Here is a 16,221-nt window from a genome sequence, read left to right as displayed (position 1 = left end):
GTATTCTCATCCCATTTCCAGCACTTGGCCCGTAGCCTTGTATGCCATGACATTGCAAGGGCACATCTAAATACTTCTTAAATGTTATGAGGGTCTCTGCTTCCACCACCCTTTCAAGGCAGTGAGTTCCAGATGCCCACCACCCTCTAAGTGAAAAAAGCATTTCCTCACATCCCCGCTAAACCTCCTTCCTGCCCACTTTAAAGAGTAAGTTAGCGTTGGTCCTCTCACATGAAGCTGGGGATTAATTGTACAGATATTTTGCATTTGCCTCTACTGTAGAGGATACAAATTACATTCCAGACATATGTGGAGAATGGGAGGGAGGAAATTCAAACAATTACAACCACCAGGGAAAGGTTATTGAAAAGTAATTGATGTGATTCCTATATTCAAGAAAGGAAGGAGACAGAAGTCAGGAAACTACAAACCAGTTAGTTTAAAAGCTGTCATCAGGAAATTGCTGGAATCTATTGTTAACATACAAACAAGTAGCAGGAGTAGGCCATTTGGCCCTTCAAGCCTACTCTGCCATTTAATATCATGGCTGATCTGATAGTAACCTCAAATCTGCATCCCGCCTACCCCCGACAACCTATCATCTCCCCCCACCAAGAAACCAAGAATTTATCCACCTCTGCTGTAAAAATATACAAGAGTTCCAAAGACTTCCAGAGACTCTCAACCCTCAGCAAAACAATTTTGCCTCCTCTCAGTTTTAAATACGTGACCCTTTATTTTCAAACAGTAACTCCCACAAGAAGAAACATCCTCTCCACATTCATCCCATCAAGACCCCTCAGGAGTGTTTCAATCAAGTGACCTATGACACTTCTAAACTCCAGCAGATACAAGTTTAATCTGTCCAACTTTTCCTCATAAAACAATACGGCAGGTATTAGTCTAGTAAACCTTCTCTGAACTGCTTCCAATGCAATTACATCCTTCGTGAAAAAAGGTAACCAAAACGGGACACACTACTCCAAATGCAGTCTCACCAGGGCTCTGTATAACTGAAGCATAAGCTCCTACTTTTGTATTCAATTCCCTCACAATGAATTCTATTGGGTAGTGGGTGCCTGGAACTCGCTGCCGGAGGTGGTGGTGGAAGCAGGGACGATAGTGACATTTAAGGGGCATCTTGACAAATACATGAATAGGATGGGAATAGAGGGATACGGACCCAGGAAGTGTAGAAGATTTTAGTTTAGACGGGCAGCACGGTCGGCACAGGCTTGGAGGGCCGAAGGGCCTCTTCCTGTGCTGTACTTTTCTTTGTTCTTTGTTCGATTAGCTTTCCTATTTACCTGCCTTTTGTGATTCATGCATTAAGATACCCAGACTGCTCTGCGTCTGAGCTCTGCACTCTCTCACTATTTATATAAGCTTCACTTTTATTCTTCCTGCCAAAATGGACAATCACACGATTTCCCATCATTTGCCAGATCTTTGCCCACTAACTTAACCAATTTCTATCTTTTTGCAGACTCCTTAAGCCCTGTTCACAACTTGTTTCCCTATCTATCTTTGTCATCAGAAAATTTGGTAGCCATCCCATCTTCTAAGTCATTTACATAAATTGCAAACAGCTGAGGCCCCAGCACTGATCCCTGTGGCACACACCAACCTGAAAAAGATTCAATTTAAGCCTACTCTCTGCTTCCTGTCAGCCAATCTTTTATCCATGTCAATATGTTACCCCCTACACCATGAGCTTTTATTTTCCACAATAACCTTGAATGTGGCACTTTATCAAATGCCTTCTGGAAATCATAGAATCACAGAGTGCAGAAGGAGACCATTCTGCCCATCGGGTCGACACTTGCCCTCGAAAGAGCACCCTACTTAAGACCACATCTCCACCCTATCCCCGCAACCCTTGCTAACCCTTGGACACCTTGGGCAATTTAGCATGGCCAATCCACCTAACCTGCATATCTTTGGACTGTGGGAGCAAACCCACGCAGACACGGGAGAATGTGCAGACTCTGCATAGACAGTGACGCAAGCCAGGAATCAAACACAGGTCCCTAAAGCTGTTAAGCATCAGTGCTACCATGCCGGCCTGAGTTGACTTTTCCTAGAATCCTCTTCTGCCGCCTCTGTTGGATGATCTTCCTCCTGTTTGTCACAGGAGTAATACATTTCCTTTCATTCACCAACATGTTACTTCCTCAAAGAACTCTAATAAACTGGTTATACATGATTTCCCTTGCACTAAACCATGCAGATTGTGCCTGATTACCTTGAACTTATCCAAGTCCAGTACTAGCTTCTTTAATAATAAATTCAGACACTTTTCCTGTAACAAGTATTAAGCTAACTGGCCTGCAGTTTCCAACTTTCTATCTCCCTGATTTTTAAATAATGGAAGTACTAAGAAAGTCTCAATCAAATCAGGCAGAGTCAACATGGTTTTGTGCAAGAAAAATCATGGGTTGGATTCTTCAGTCGCCGACACCAAAATCGCGTTCGGCCGGAGAATCAAAGTTCCCAACCAAATTGGGGGTAGCGGCGTTTCGTGATGCTCCGCTCCCTCCAAAGCGGCGGCCTCAGGACGTTGCCCAAGGCCCGCCCCCCCCGATGCTCAGCCCCGACCAGCCGCGTTCCCGGTGGTGAAGGCCGCCGCCGTGCTCATTCGTGGCCACAGACCCAGCAATTCTCCGGCCCGTATCGGCAGCTGGAGCCGGGTGTTCTACGCTGCCGGCATGCTAGCCAGCCAAATGGCGGGATCGGTGGCCGTTTTATGCCATTTTATCTGGCGTAAAACCCACCGTTCCCACGCCGGCGTGGGGGACATAACCTCTGAATCGGAGAATCCAGTCCCATGTTAGCTTTTTGAGGAGGTAACAAACAATGTGGATAAACGCAAAACCTCTGCTGCACAAATCTCCACAAGGCATTTGACAAGGTGCCAACGGTTACTATGCAAATTAAGAGCTCATGGCATTATGTTGTTTAAGCTTTGGCATAAACGACGAGAGTCTGTGTCGTTATTCTGTGACTCTAGCTTGAATGGAATGCTGTCATTTATTGCAAGGGAAATGAAATATTAAAAAGTCAGGATGTTTTGCTATAGTTGTAACAGGACATTGCTAAGACCACATCCAGACTACAATATAGTTTTGGTCTCCTTATTTAAGAAAGGATATAAACGCATTAGAAGCAGTTCAGAGAAGATTCACTCAACTTTCTGACATGCAATGCCAGGGCTGGACAGGCTGGGACTGCATACAGTGGAGTTTAGAAAATTGACAGGTGATCTTATTGAAACGTAGGATCTTGAGGGGACTTGATATTGAGAATGCTGAAAAGATGTTTCCCCTTGTGGGAGAGGCTAGAATTGTGAGACACAATTTAAAAATTGGGGATCTCTGACTTAAATCAGAGACAAGTAGAACTTTATCTCTCAACGTTGTGACTCTTTAGTGAAGAAGGTAGGGTCATTAAATATTTTTAAGGCAGAGGTATATAGATTTCTGTCTAACTAGGGAGTCAAAGTTTATCGCGAGTAGGCAGCAAGTGGAAGTGAAGCCACAATCAGATCAACCATGATCTTATTGAATGGTGGAGGAGGCTCGCGAGACCAAATGACCTATTCCCAATTTGTATGTTTAGCTCACTGGTTTAGCTCACTAGGGGCTGGTTTAGCTCACTAGGGGCTGGTTTAGCTCACTCGGCTAAATCGCTGGCTTTTACAGCAGACCAAGGCCAGCAGCACGGTTCGATTCCCGTACCAACCTCCCCGGACAGGCGCCGGAATGTGGCGACTAGGGGCTTTTCACAGTAACTTCATTGAAGCCTACGCGTGACAATAAGCGATTTTCATTTCATTTTTCATTTCAAATTAACAAAACGTAAGGGTCAGGTAAAATTTACCAGCCCTGCAAAGTGTGATGAGACAACTTTCATCCTTGTAAAACAGGTCTGTAAACTAAAGTTCTTCTGGACGAGGAGATAGGCGAAACATAGAACATAGAACAGCACAGCACAGAACAGGCCCTTCGGTCCTCAATGTTGTGCCGAGCATTGTCCGAAACCAAGATCAAGCCATTCCACTCCCTGTCATTCTGGTGTGCTCCATGTACCTATCCAATAACCACTTGAAAATTCCTAAAGTGTCCGACTCCACTATCACAGCAGGCAGTCCATTCCACACCCTAACCACTCTCTGAGTAAAGAACCTACCTCGGACATCCCTCCTATATCTCCCACCATGAATAGTTATGCCCGCTTGTAACAGCTACATCCACCCAAGGAAATAGTCTCTGAACGTCCACTCTATCTATCCCCCTCATCATCTTATAAACCTCTATTAAGTCGCCTCTCATCCTCCTCCGCTCCAAAGGGAAAAGCCCTAGTTCCCTCAACCTTTCCTCATAAGAACTATCCTGCAAACCAGGCAGCATCCTGGTAAATCTCCTTTGCATCCTTTCCAATGCTTCCACATCCTTCCTATAATGAGGTGACCAGAACTGCAAACAATACTCCAAATGTGGTCTCACCAGTGTCATGTATAGTTGCAGCATAACCCCGTGGCTCTTAAACTCAAGCTCCCTGTTAACACACGATAAGTCTTCTTCACGGCTCTATCCACTTGAGTGGCAACTTTCAGAGATCTGTGGACATGAACCCCAAGATCTCTCTGTTCCCCCACATTCCTCAGAACCCTGCCATTGACCCTGTAATCCGCATTCAAATATTTTCTACCCCTCCAACCTCATATGCTGCACAATCCCAGACATACTTATCGCGCTGGTCAATTTCTGAAGGCTCTCCTGTATAAATATGAAGGTCAATTAAAAAATTACGGAATAATACAATAATTACAAAATTAAACCATGGGGAACTTTCAGGTGAAACAAGCTCCTTGAACAAGCTCCACTTTTCATTTGTGCCTTTCCCTGACAGTTTCTGTTCCCATCTTATGCTCCCTAATTCTTGCCGAATTGCATCATAATTACTCCTCCCCCAATTATAAACCTTGCCTTGCCGTATGGCTCTATCCCTCTCCATTGCAATAGTGAAAGACACCGATTTGTGGTCACTATCTCCAAAGTGCTCTCCCACAAACAAATCTAAAATTGCTTCTGCAATTTGTTGTTAGAAGTGGTGCTGCAAGCTTTGATTGTCTAGAAGTGGTGCTGCAAACTTTGATTGTCTATGGGGTAATGAGTAACCAACATCGTGTTGATTAGAATACACTTGCTGGGTGTGGTTAATACAGGCCCATATCTCTCCTCAATGTGGATGCCAAGGTGCTGGCAAAAATCCTGGCCACCAGGATAGAGGACTGTGTGCCAGGGGTTGTACACGAGGACCAGACAGAAGGGAAGACAGCTGAACACGAATGTGCGGAGATTGTTGAATGGCATCATGATGCCGGCGATTGAGGGGGAGGCTGAGATAGTGGTGGCGCTGGATGCGGAGAAGGCCTTCAATAGAGTGGAGTGGGGGTACTTATGGGAGGTGTTGGGGAGGTTTGGATTTGGTGAAGGGTTTATTAGATGGGTGAGGCTGCTATATGAGACCCCGATGGCGTGTGTGGCCACGAATGGGAGGAGATCGGAGTACTTCCGGCTTTACCGAGGGACCAGGCAGGGTTGCCCCCTGTCCCCCTTGTTGTTTGCATTGGCAATCGAGCCGTTGGCGATGGCGTTGAGGGATTCAGGGAGGTGGAGAGGTTTGGTGCGAGGTGGGGAGGAACATAGGGTGTCGTTGTATGCCGATGACCTGTTACTGTATGTGGCGGACCCGGTGGGAGGGATGCCAGGGGTGATGGAGCTGCTAGCTGAGATTGGGACCTTATCAGGCTATAAACTAAATTTAGGCAAGAGTGAGGTGTTTGTGGTGCACCCTGGAGACCAGGAGGAAGGAATTGGTAGGCTCCCGCTTAGGAGGGCAGGGGAGAGTTTTAGGTACCTGGGGGTGCAGGTGGCCAGGGACTGGGGGACTCTTCACAAGCATAATTTCATCAGGCTTGTGGATCAGATGGAGTTCAAGAGGTGGGACATGCTGCCATTGTCGTTGGCGGGGAGGGTGCAGTCCGTCAAAATGACGGTGCTTCCGAGGTTCTTGTTCCTCTATCAGTGCCTGCCCATCATCATCCCCAGGGCCTTCTTTAGGAGGGTGACTAGCAGTATTTTGAGCTTTGTGTGGGCACATGGGACCCGGAGAGTGAAGAGGGTTTTCCTGGAGCGAGGGAGGGTTAGAGGTGGGCTGGCGCTGCCCAACCTTTTGGGGTACTATCGGGCGGCCAATGTGTCAATGGTGGGTGATTGGGGGGGTGGAAAAGAATGGAGATGGCTTCATGTAGAGGTACGAGCCTGGGTGCCTTGGCAACGGCGCCGTTGCCGCTCTCTCCTAAGAGGTATACCACGAGCCCGGTGGTGGCGGCGACCCTAAGAATCTGGGGACAGTGGAGACGGCATAGGGGGGTAAATAGGGGGCTCGATGGAGGCTCCATTGGGTGGAAATCATCGGTTCATCCCGGGGAACACTGATGGGGGATTTCGGGAATGGCAAAGGGTGGGCATCAGTAAATTGAGGGACCTGTTTATTGGCGGGAGGTTTGCGGGCCTGGGGGAACTGGAAGGTAAATTTGGGCCCCCCCAAGGGAACATGTTCAGATACTTGCAGGTAAAGGCGTTTGCTAGGCGACAGGTAGAGGAGTTCCCTTTGCTGCCCTCGCGGGGGCGATGGACAGAGTGCTTTTGGGGGTGTGGGTCGGAGAGGGGAAGGTGTCTGACATTTATACGGTTATGCAGGAAGTGGAGGAGTCGTCAGTGGAGGAGCTGAAGGCTAAATGGGAGGGGGAACTTGGGGAGCAGATAGAGGACGAGACTTGGGCGGATGCCTTGGAGAGAGTCAACTCTTCCTCTTCATGTGCGAGGCTTAGTCTCATCCAATTCAAGGTGCTGCACCGGGCCCACATGTCCGGGACTAGGATGAGTAGGTTCTTTGGGGGTGAGGACAGGTGCACCAGGTGTTCGGGGAGTCCAGCGAATCATGCCCATATGTTCTGGGCATGCCCGGCACTGGAAGAATTCTGGAAGGGGGTGGTTGGATCCAGGGTCAAACCAGGGCGGGGAATCGCGATTTTTGGAGTTGCGGTGGAGCCGGGAGTGCAGGAGACGAAAGAGGCCGGGCCCCCAAGTGTGGAGACCTGGATCAGTGACATGGCGAGATTTATAAAATTGGAGGGGGTCAAATTTGCCCTGAAAGGATCAATACAAGGGTTCTATAAACGGTGGCAGCCTTTTCTGGACTTCCTGACTCAAAGATAGGTATGATTGCTATTATTATTGTTATTGTTGGTGTTTTATTATGGTTCGATGTTGTATAAATACAAAATTTTTCAATAAAAATTATTTTTTTAAAAAAGAATACACTTGCTGACATGCACATTAAGATTAAAATACGTTGCACCTCAAAAGGGGTACAAAAGAGGTCAAATATATCCTAACCCTAGTATATCTGGAATCTGCAAGTCACAATCAATCTCACATACCTTAGAATTTTTCTCCACTGGAAACCCCACATCACTGTTTTCCCAGCTGGAAGAAATAGGTTTTGCCTATTCACTCTAGCAGATCTCTTTATAATATTTTATAACCTCAAGTGAGAATAGTCTCTTTTCATAGCCCTTGGTATTATCCTGGTGAATCTATGCAGTATACTCTAAACAATGTAGTGTATCAGAAATATACATTGTACAGTAGCAATAATCGACAAACAGAAACCTACTTGGACAGTGTTTGAGCCTTCTGTTGTAGAAAGGTTTCTCTCTGAATTTTAATAGATTGTACATTCTTTTTTTCTGCAACCTTGGCAGCAGATGCCATTTTACATAGCAGGAACCGATCAGCAAACCAGATAATGTTGGCAGTGAGTGTGATGGCAGGTACCTACAATGAGCCAAATACATCAATCAATACCCAGAAAATAGCAACTGGATTGAAACGGTTGAGTGATACATTTCAAAAGGTAGACTCCACTCACCTTCTTGCAAACATCTAGTAAGGATTTGTACAGCTTTTTATCTAATGTTCTGAAAATCTGGAAGTGCAATACAAAAAGTGCACAAACCCCGACATACTTATCGCGCTGGTCAATTTCTGAAGGCTCTCCTGTATAAATATGAAGGTCAATTGAAAAATTACGGAATTATACAATAGTTACAAAATTAAACCATGGGGAACTTTCAGTTATACATCAAACCAAACAGATGCTAAATGTCATTCCTGAACTGAACAAATTTCTTCCAACAAACAATATTTTGAAAGTCAAACCACAGGCTTCACATCAAGGAGGAAAATTCAGCTCGAGTGCAAAACATGATTCAATTAATGTAATGTCAGACTTGGATTAATTGGCTGCACATCACAGTTTGAGGAATAAACATTTAAACTTGTCATTACTCTTTACATTGTATTTTTTGTGACTATTTGCACTAATTACTTGCTCATCCACTCCAGGTTTCCAGAAGTAGAAACGACAATGAAACAGTAGCTTACAATAATATAGTTCCTCATATGTACCAAGAGTGTCGGACTCTGTTACTGACCAACTGGTTTGAGGTTCGTACAGCTTGTTTGGATTAGTGTGGGGGCTGCAGTTAACTGACCATGGCACTGTGGTACAGGAAGCCATTCGATGAAGGGGGCTAAAAGGAATGCAGTGGTAGTAGGGAACAGTATAGTGAGGGAGATTGACACTCTGCTCTGTAACAAGGAGTGAGAGTCCAGATGGTTCTGTTGCCTGCGCAGTGCCAAGTTTTTGTTCAGGGCTGGAGAGAACCTTTCACTGGAACAGGAAGGATCTAGTTCTCAAGGTTTATCACAGAATCACAGAATTGTTACACTGCAGGAGACGCCCATTTGGTCCATCATGTCTGCACCGGCAAGAGGCGGAGTCAGCAGGATGTAGGTACCAACAACATAGGTAGAAAGAGATTCTGCAGTCAATGTGAGGAGCAAAGCACCAAATTGAAATACGTAGCCTGAGAGGTTACAATCTTGAATAGTTACCTGAGCCACGTGCAAATTGGCATAGGGTATTGAAGAGAGATGAATATGTGGTGAGAAGTGGGTTCTGGTCTTTGGGGCACTGGCATTACTACTGGGCAAAGTGGAGGCTGTACCATTGGGACAGTCTGCACATGGAACCATGCTGGGTCCAGTGTTCTTGTGAACTGCATACTCAGGATAGAAGAGAGGGTTTTAAATTAAATAGTTAAATTAAATGGGCAACACAGTAGCACAGTGGTTAGCACAGTTGCTTCAGAACTCCAGAGTCCCAGAGTCGATTCCCTGCTTGGGACACTGTATGCATGTTCTCCCCGTGTCTGCGTGGATTTCGTCCTGGTGCTCCGGTTTCCTCCCATTGGCCATGCTAAATTGCCCTTAAATGTCCAAAAAAGGTTAGGTGTGGTTACGAGGTTACGGGGATAGTTTGGAAGTGGGGGCTTAAATGGGGTGCTCTTTCCAAGGGCCGATGGAAGTAAAGTCTTTGAATGTCTTTTAAAGCAAAAGTAGGTAGATTCTTGATAAGCAAGGGGGTGAAAGGTTATTGGTGGTAGGCAGGAATGTAAAGTTAAAGTTAAAATTAGATCAGCCATGATGGCAGAATAGGCTCGAAGGGCCGAGTGGTCAAACGTTTGTATGCAAGATGCCCCAAAGCACTTTGAGGAACATTATCAAGGATGCAGCCATATGAAGAGGTATTAGTACGGGTGACCAATAGCTTGTTCAAAGAATAATATTTTAGGAGGCTGCAAAGAGGCATTGAAAGGATGCAGAGCTGGGCCGAAAAATGGCAGATGGAGTTTAACCCTGATAAGTGCGAGGTGATTCATTTTGGTAGGAAAAATTTGAATGCGGATTACAGGGTCAACGGCCGGGTTCTGAGGAATGTGGAGGAACAGAGAGATCTTGGGGTTCATGTCCACAGATCTCTGAAGGGTGGCACCCAAGTGGATAGAGCCGTGAAGAAGACCTATAGTGTGCTAGCCTTTATTAACAGGGGGCTTGAGTTTAAAAGCAGTGGGGTTATGCTGCAACTGTACATGACCCTGGTGAGATCACATTTGGAGTATTGGGTGCAGTTCTGGTCACCTCACTATAGGAAGGATGTGGAAGCATTGGAAAGGGTGCAATGGAGATTTACCAGGATGCTGCCTGGTTTGCAGGATATGTCTTATGAGGAAAGGTTGAGGGAGCTAGGGCTTTTCTCTTTGGAGCGGAGGAGGATGAGAGGCGACTTAATAGAGGTTTATAAGATCATGAGGGAGATAGATAGAGAACGTTCAGAGACTATTTCCTCGGGTGGATGTAGCTGTTACAAGGGGGCATAACTATAAGGTTCAGGGTGGGAGATATAGGAGGGATGTCCAAGGTAGGTTCTTTACTCAGTGAGTGGTTAGGGTGTGGAATGGACTGCCTGCTATGACAGCGGAGTCGGATACTTTAGGGACTTTCAAGCGGTTATTGGATAGGCACATGGAGCACCCCAGAATGACAGGGAGTGGGATAGCTTGATCTTGGTTTCGGACAAGGCTCGGCACAACCTCGAAGGCCGAAAAACCTGTTCTGTGCTGTTCTACGAAAGGAGGGACAAGTCGAGCAGTAGGTGAAGATGTTTAGCGAATTTGCATATTAACGGCCCAGCCAGCTGGTACAATGATCAGAATCTAGGATTCACTGAAAGGCTAAAACGAGAGGCAGAGGTATTTTGGTGGTTTCAGAAATTAGGATGTAATGAGGCATTATGGGAGTAGAAAACATGATTGGAATTATAAAATTGAGGTGTTGTTGGACGAGCGAGCACAGAGGTGATGGGCGGACAGGACTATTTGGGAGAGTTTTGGATGAGGTCAGGTTTATAGAAGCTACAAGGTGGGAGCTTGGCCAGGACAGCATCAGAATGATCAGGTAATAAATGCATGAGGAACAGCTTGAAGCACCGTGGAGCACCAGGGAGACGGCAGGTTTCCTGAATCGTATGATCAGGGGGTGGCCACCCCTTAGGCAGATATAGCCTAGGATAGTAAATGGGATATAACCACATGCTGATAAGAGTGGAAATAGGAAAACAGGGAGGATCAATTCCTGGCTTGATGAATGGTGCATGGGGAAGGGCCTCAGATTCCTCAAGCATTGGGACCACTTCTGGGGAAGGAGGGAATGAATTCAAAAGGGGTGAGTTGCAGGTCAAGGGAACTGGGACCAATGTCTTCACAGAGAGATTCACTAGTGTGGTTCAGGAAGGTTTGAATTAAATTGACCGCAACGTGGACACCAGCAATATAGGTGTAGAAGAGTGGGACGGTGCAAAAAGCAGTGAGTGTTTGATAGAAGAGAAAAAAGTAGCACCATATTAAGCAGAAGGACAATGAGGAATACAAAGACAGGTTGAGAATGCATATGTGTAATGCACAAACTGCCGAGTGAGATTGGTGACTTAATTATCCAAAAATAGAACTGGGTAGTAGCAGTGTAAAGCATAGAGAGGGGAAGGTTTGCAGTATGTTCAGGAAAATCTTCTTCAGCAGTACGTTTTCAGTCTAAGGAAGGAGGCACAGCTTTTGCTCATTTTTAAAATTTGTTCATGAATGCGGACATCGCTGGCGAGCCCAGCATTTGGTGTCCATCCCCGAGGACAAGAATCATACATTCTGTGGTTCTGAAGACATATATAGGCCAGACCAAGTAATGACTGTAGATTTATTCCTTAAAGGACATTAGTGATCCAGATGGATTTACAACAATCGGCAACGGTTTAATGGTCATCGCTAGACTATTAATTTCAAATTTTTATTGAATTCAAATTCAATCTGCCGTTGAAGGATTCAAACCCAGGTCCCCAGAGTATTAACTGGATCTCTAGATTACTAGTCCAGTGACAACTTCAGTTATGAAGATAGATTGGAGAAGATGTTGGTTAGCACCGCTGCCTCACAGCGCCGGGTCCCGGGTTCAATTCTGGCCTTGGGGACTGTGTGGAGTTTGCACATTCACCCCCCTGTCTGCGTGGGATTCCTCTGGATGCTCTGGTTTCCTCCCACAGTCCAAAGATGTGCAGGTTAGGTGGATTGGCCATGCTAAAAAATAATTGCCCCTTGGTGTTAAGGGATGTGCAGGTTAGGTGGGGTTATGGGGATAGGGCAGGGAGTGGGCTTAAGTAGGGTACTCTTTCAGAGGGTCGGTGCAGACTGATGGACCAAATGGACTCCTTCAGCACTGTAGGGATTCTATGAATTTGGGACTGTTTTCCTTTGAGGAGAGACGGTGAGAGGACATTTGATAGGGGTGTTCAAAATCATGATGGTCAGAACAAACTGCACCCACTCACAAAAGAATAGAGAACAAGAGGGCACAGATTTAAAGTAATTGGTGAAAATATTAAAAGTGACAGGAGAAAACCTTTTGACTCAGCGAGTGGCAACGGTCTGTGATTGCACTGTATGAGAGTGTGGAGGCAGGTTCAATCGAACCATTCAATAGTGAATTAGACTGTTTTTTCAAAAAGAATAATGTGCAGGGTTGCAGGAAGTTGGCAGGGGAATGGCACTCAGTTAATTGCTCATTTGGAGACACAATGGGCCGAATGACCTATTTCTGTGCAAGAAGTAGGGGTGCAAATTTCAGAAATGAATGTCAGATGTCCTTCACCAATCCAACTAGGAAGGAGGCATCAGAGAATCTTGTGCTGGGGAATGAGATGGGCCAGTAGACCAAGTGCTCATGGGACAACACTTGGGCAAGAGTGATTTTCCTTTTGTAAGGCTTAGGTGAGTAACGGAGAAGATGAGAGTGGCATCTTTGGGATGAGAGTGGCACTAACCAGAGCAAAATTGAACTAAAGTTTGGCAGTAAAAACTATAACAGATCAATGAGTAAGGTTTAAGGAGACACTTCAGGTACATACTCAACACATTCCAACAGGAGAGAAAGGCAAGTGGACCAAAGCCAGGGATCCGAGGGAAATATGAAGCAATAAAACAAGTTTGTTTGATGCATGCTAGGTGAAACCTTCAAGCGGGAGACAGACCAATTGCAATAAGTTGAGAGAGGAAGTGAAGAGGAAAATAAGTTGGGAAAACAGATTGGAAAACAGATAGTAGAGGATAGAATGGTAGTAAACATAAAAAGAAACCAAAATATTTTGTACCAGCATGTAAACAGTAAATAATAAGAGGCCAATTAGAGACAAAGAAAGTTATATGTGCTTAGAGGGGCAGAGCAAGGCTAGAATATTTAAAAAATACTTCATATCAGTGAGGAAGAGGATGCTGACAAAAGATTGGTGGAGGAAAAGATAGAAAAGATAATGGATGGGGTGAAAATTAAATGGCAGTGAAATGATAGGACATACTGAAAAAGCTAGCTATGCTTAGATGTGGAAGTTTCCTGATCCAATGGCTTGCATCCCAGGCTAAGGGTGGAGATAGGCTTGCCATAATCTTCCAATCTTCCCTACTGCACAAATTTGCAATGTTTAGTGGTAGGTCACAAGATTGATCAAATTTTTAAAACGGGCAAAAAATGACTACAAATAAGGGAAAAATTGAGGACGAGAAAAAGTTAGTTATTAATTTAAAACCAGATAGTAAAAGTTTCTACAGATATTGGAGAGATACCAAAGGATTGTAAGATAGCAAATGTTTCACACAATAGGAAATAAGAAATAGGAACGGTAAGGGTCACTTGTGGGAGTAGTAGCCCCCTAACAGTAGATATACTGCAGAGCAAGAGTATACAGCAAGAATCATGAGTAACTTTATCCACACGTAGATTGGAAGAATCAGATTAGCAAAACTGGCCCGGAAAATCAGTTTAGGATGAATGCAGGATAATTTCTTAGAGCTGTATGTTGTATGGCCAACCAGGGAGCAGGCTGTATTTGTCATGGTTATAAGCAATGAGACATAATTAATCAATAACTTCATGCTAAAGGAGACTTTAGGCCACAGCAATCATAATATAATAACATAATTTCATGTTTAGTTTGAAAGGGAGAATTGAGGATCTAATACTAGTGTCTTAACATGAATAAAGTTAATTATAAGGTTATGAAACCAGTGAAATGGAAAACTAGTTTAAAAGGTAGGGCAGTAGAGATGAGTGGCAGACTTTTAAAGAGATATTTAATAACTCGAAGTGAAGATTTAGCCCAGTAAGAAAGAAAGACTCTTTGAAAAGGATGCATTATCCGCGGCTGAATAAAGTTAAGCACAGTATAAAATTGAAAGAAACACTGCACAAATTTGTAACGTTTAGTGGTAGGTCGGGAGATTGATCAGACTTTTAAAGCGGGCAAAAGAATTACGAGAAAAAAGGTAGAAAATTGAGGACGACAGAAAGCTAGTTATTTATATAAAACTAGATAGTAAAAGTTTCTACAAATATTTAAATAGGAAAAGCGCAACTCAAACTCGTGTTGGTCCTCAAGAGAGGGAGTGTGGAGAATGGAGGATCTAAGACAACAAGATAGTAGAGGTGTTGAACAGATATTTTGTATCTGTATCCACTGTTAGAAAACATCCCCAAGTTGAAAATCAAAAGATGAATTTGTGGAAACAATCACCATTACGAGTGAAAAAGGTGCTGGGAAAACTATTGGACTCAAAAGCCGACAAGCCACCAGGATCAGATGGCCTGCATCTCAGGGTCTTAAACAAAGTGGCCACAGGGATAGGAGATGCATTGGTTATAATCTTCCAAAATTCCTTAAATTTGGAAAGGTCCCCGAGGACTGGAAAATAGCAAATATAATTGATCAAGAAAAGATGGGGACAGAAAGCAGAAACCTGTAAGCCAGTTGGTCCAACATTTATCATGGAGGGGGTGGTAAAATCCATTATTGAGGTGGTAATGGCATACTTATAGGATACTTAGATCATAATGTGATCAGGCAGAGCCACAATAACTTTCTCAGAAAACTCTTTCCCCTTCAGAAAGTAACACACAATGTGGATAAAGAGGAAGCTGTAAATGTGGTATACTTTGATTTCCAAAGGACATTAATAAGGTGCCACACCAAAGGTAACAGCACATAGTTTGGGGATAACATGTTAGCATGGATAAGAGATTCAGTAGCTAAGGAAAGCAGAGAATAGAGATAAATGGTTCTTTTTAGAGTTGGCAAGGTGCAGCTAGTGGAGTTCCACCGGAATCAGCGCTGAGGCCTCAACTATTTACAATTTGGATGAAGGGACCAAATGTATGGTAGTTAAATTTGCTGATGACACCAAGATAGGTCGGAAATAAATTGTCAAGAGGTGGTAAAGTCTGCAACGGTTAAGTGAGTGGCCAAGAATGTGGCAGGCAGAGAATAATGTGGAAAACGGTGAACTTGCCACCGTTGGCAGGAAAAGAATAGAAAAGTGAATTATTATTTAAATAGGGAGATTGCGGCACACTGCGGTAGAGGTTGCGGCACACTGCGGTAGAGGTTGCGGCACACTGCGGTAGAGGTTGCGGCACACTGCGGTAGAGGTTGCGGCACACTGCGGTAGAGGTTGCGGCACACTGCGGTAGAGGTTGCGGCACACTGCGGTAGAGGTTGCGGCACACTGCGGTAGAGGTTGCGGCACACTGCGGTAGAGGTTGCGGCACACTGCGGTAGAGGTTGCGGCACACTGCGGTAGAGGTTGCGGCACACTGCGGTAGAGGTTGCGGCACACTGCGGTAGAGGTTGCGGCACACTGCGGTAGAGGTTGCGGCACACTGCGGTAGAGGTTGCGGCACACTGCGGTAGAGGTTGCGGCACACTGCGGTAGAGGTTGCGGCACACTGCGGTAGAGGTTGCGGCACACTGCGGTACAGAGGGATCTGCGTGTCCCGGTAGATGAGTGATTAAAAGTTAGCAGATAAAGCCAGTGATTAGGAAAACAAATAGAATGTTGACATTTATTGCAAGGATAATGGAATGTAAATGTAGTAATGTTTTACTGCAGCTGTAAGGGCCTTGGTGAGAACACATCTAAAATACAGTGTGAAGTTTTGGTCTCAGTTAAAAAGGATATAACTACATTAGCAGTTGAAAAAAGGTTTACTCGACTCATTCCTCGGGTGAAGGGTTTGTCCTTGAAGGAAGGTTGAACAGGTTGGGCCTATACCGACTGGCATTTATCGGTAATAATACTGAAACACACAGAGGAGACATGAAGGGTAAATACCAGGAAGATATTACCACTCGTGGGGCACAATTTAAGAATTA

The 16,221-nt window shown here is 44.9% G+C and overlaps 1 protein-coding gene across 4 annotated transcripts in view; it reads right to left on the bottom strand.

The window, feature by feature from the left end:
• Window positions 1–16,221, bottom strand: part of washc4 (WASH complex subunit 4) — a 180,805-nt gene that overhangs the window by 98,151 nt on the left and 66,433 nt on the right. For all 4 annotated transcript variants that reach the window (XM_038810878.1, XM_038810879.1, XM_038810877.1 and 1 more), the window contains 2 exons: window positions 8,002–8,129; window positions 7,747–7,907 (listed from right to left, as the gene is read on the bottom strand). In XM_038810878.1, the coding sequence (XP_038666806.1) occupies window positions 7,747–7,907; window positions 8,002–8,129 (289 nt within the window). The remainder of the gene's footprint in view (window positions 1–7,746; window positions 7,908–8,001; window positions 8,130–16,221) is intronic.

Source organism: Scyliorhinus canicula, chromosome 11 (genome assembly GCF_902713615.1).
Source record: "Scyliorhinus canicula chromosome 11, sScyCan1.1, whole genome shotgun sequence".
Lineage (NCBI taxonomy): Eukaryota > Metazoa > Chordata > Chondrichthyes > Carcharhiniformes > Scyliorhinidae > Scyliorhinus > Scyliorhinus canicula.
The sequence above is the reverse complement of the archived record's forward strand: the minus strand, read 5'-3'. Positions and strand labels throughout refer to the sequence as shown.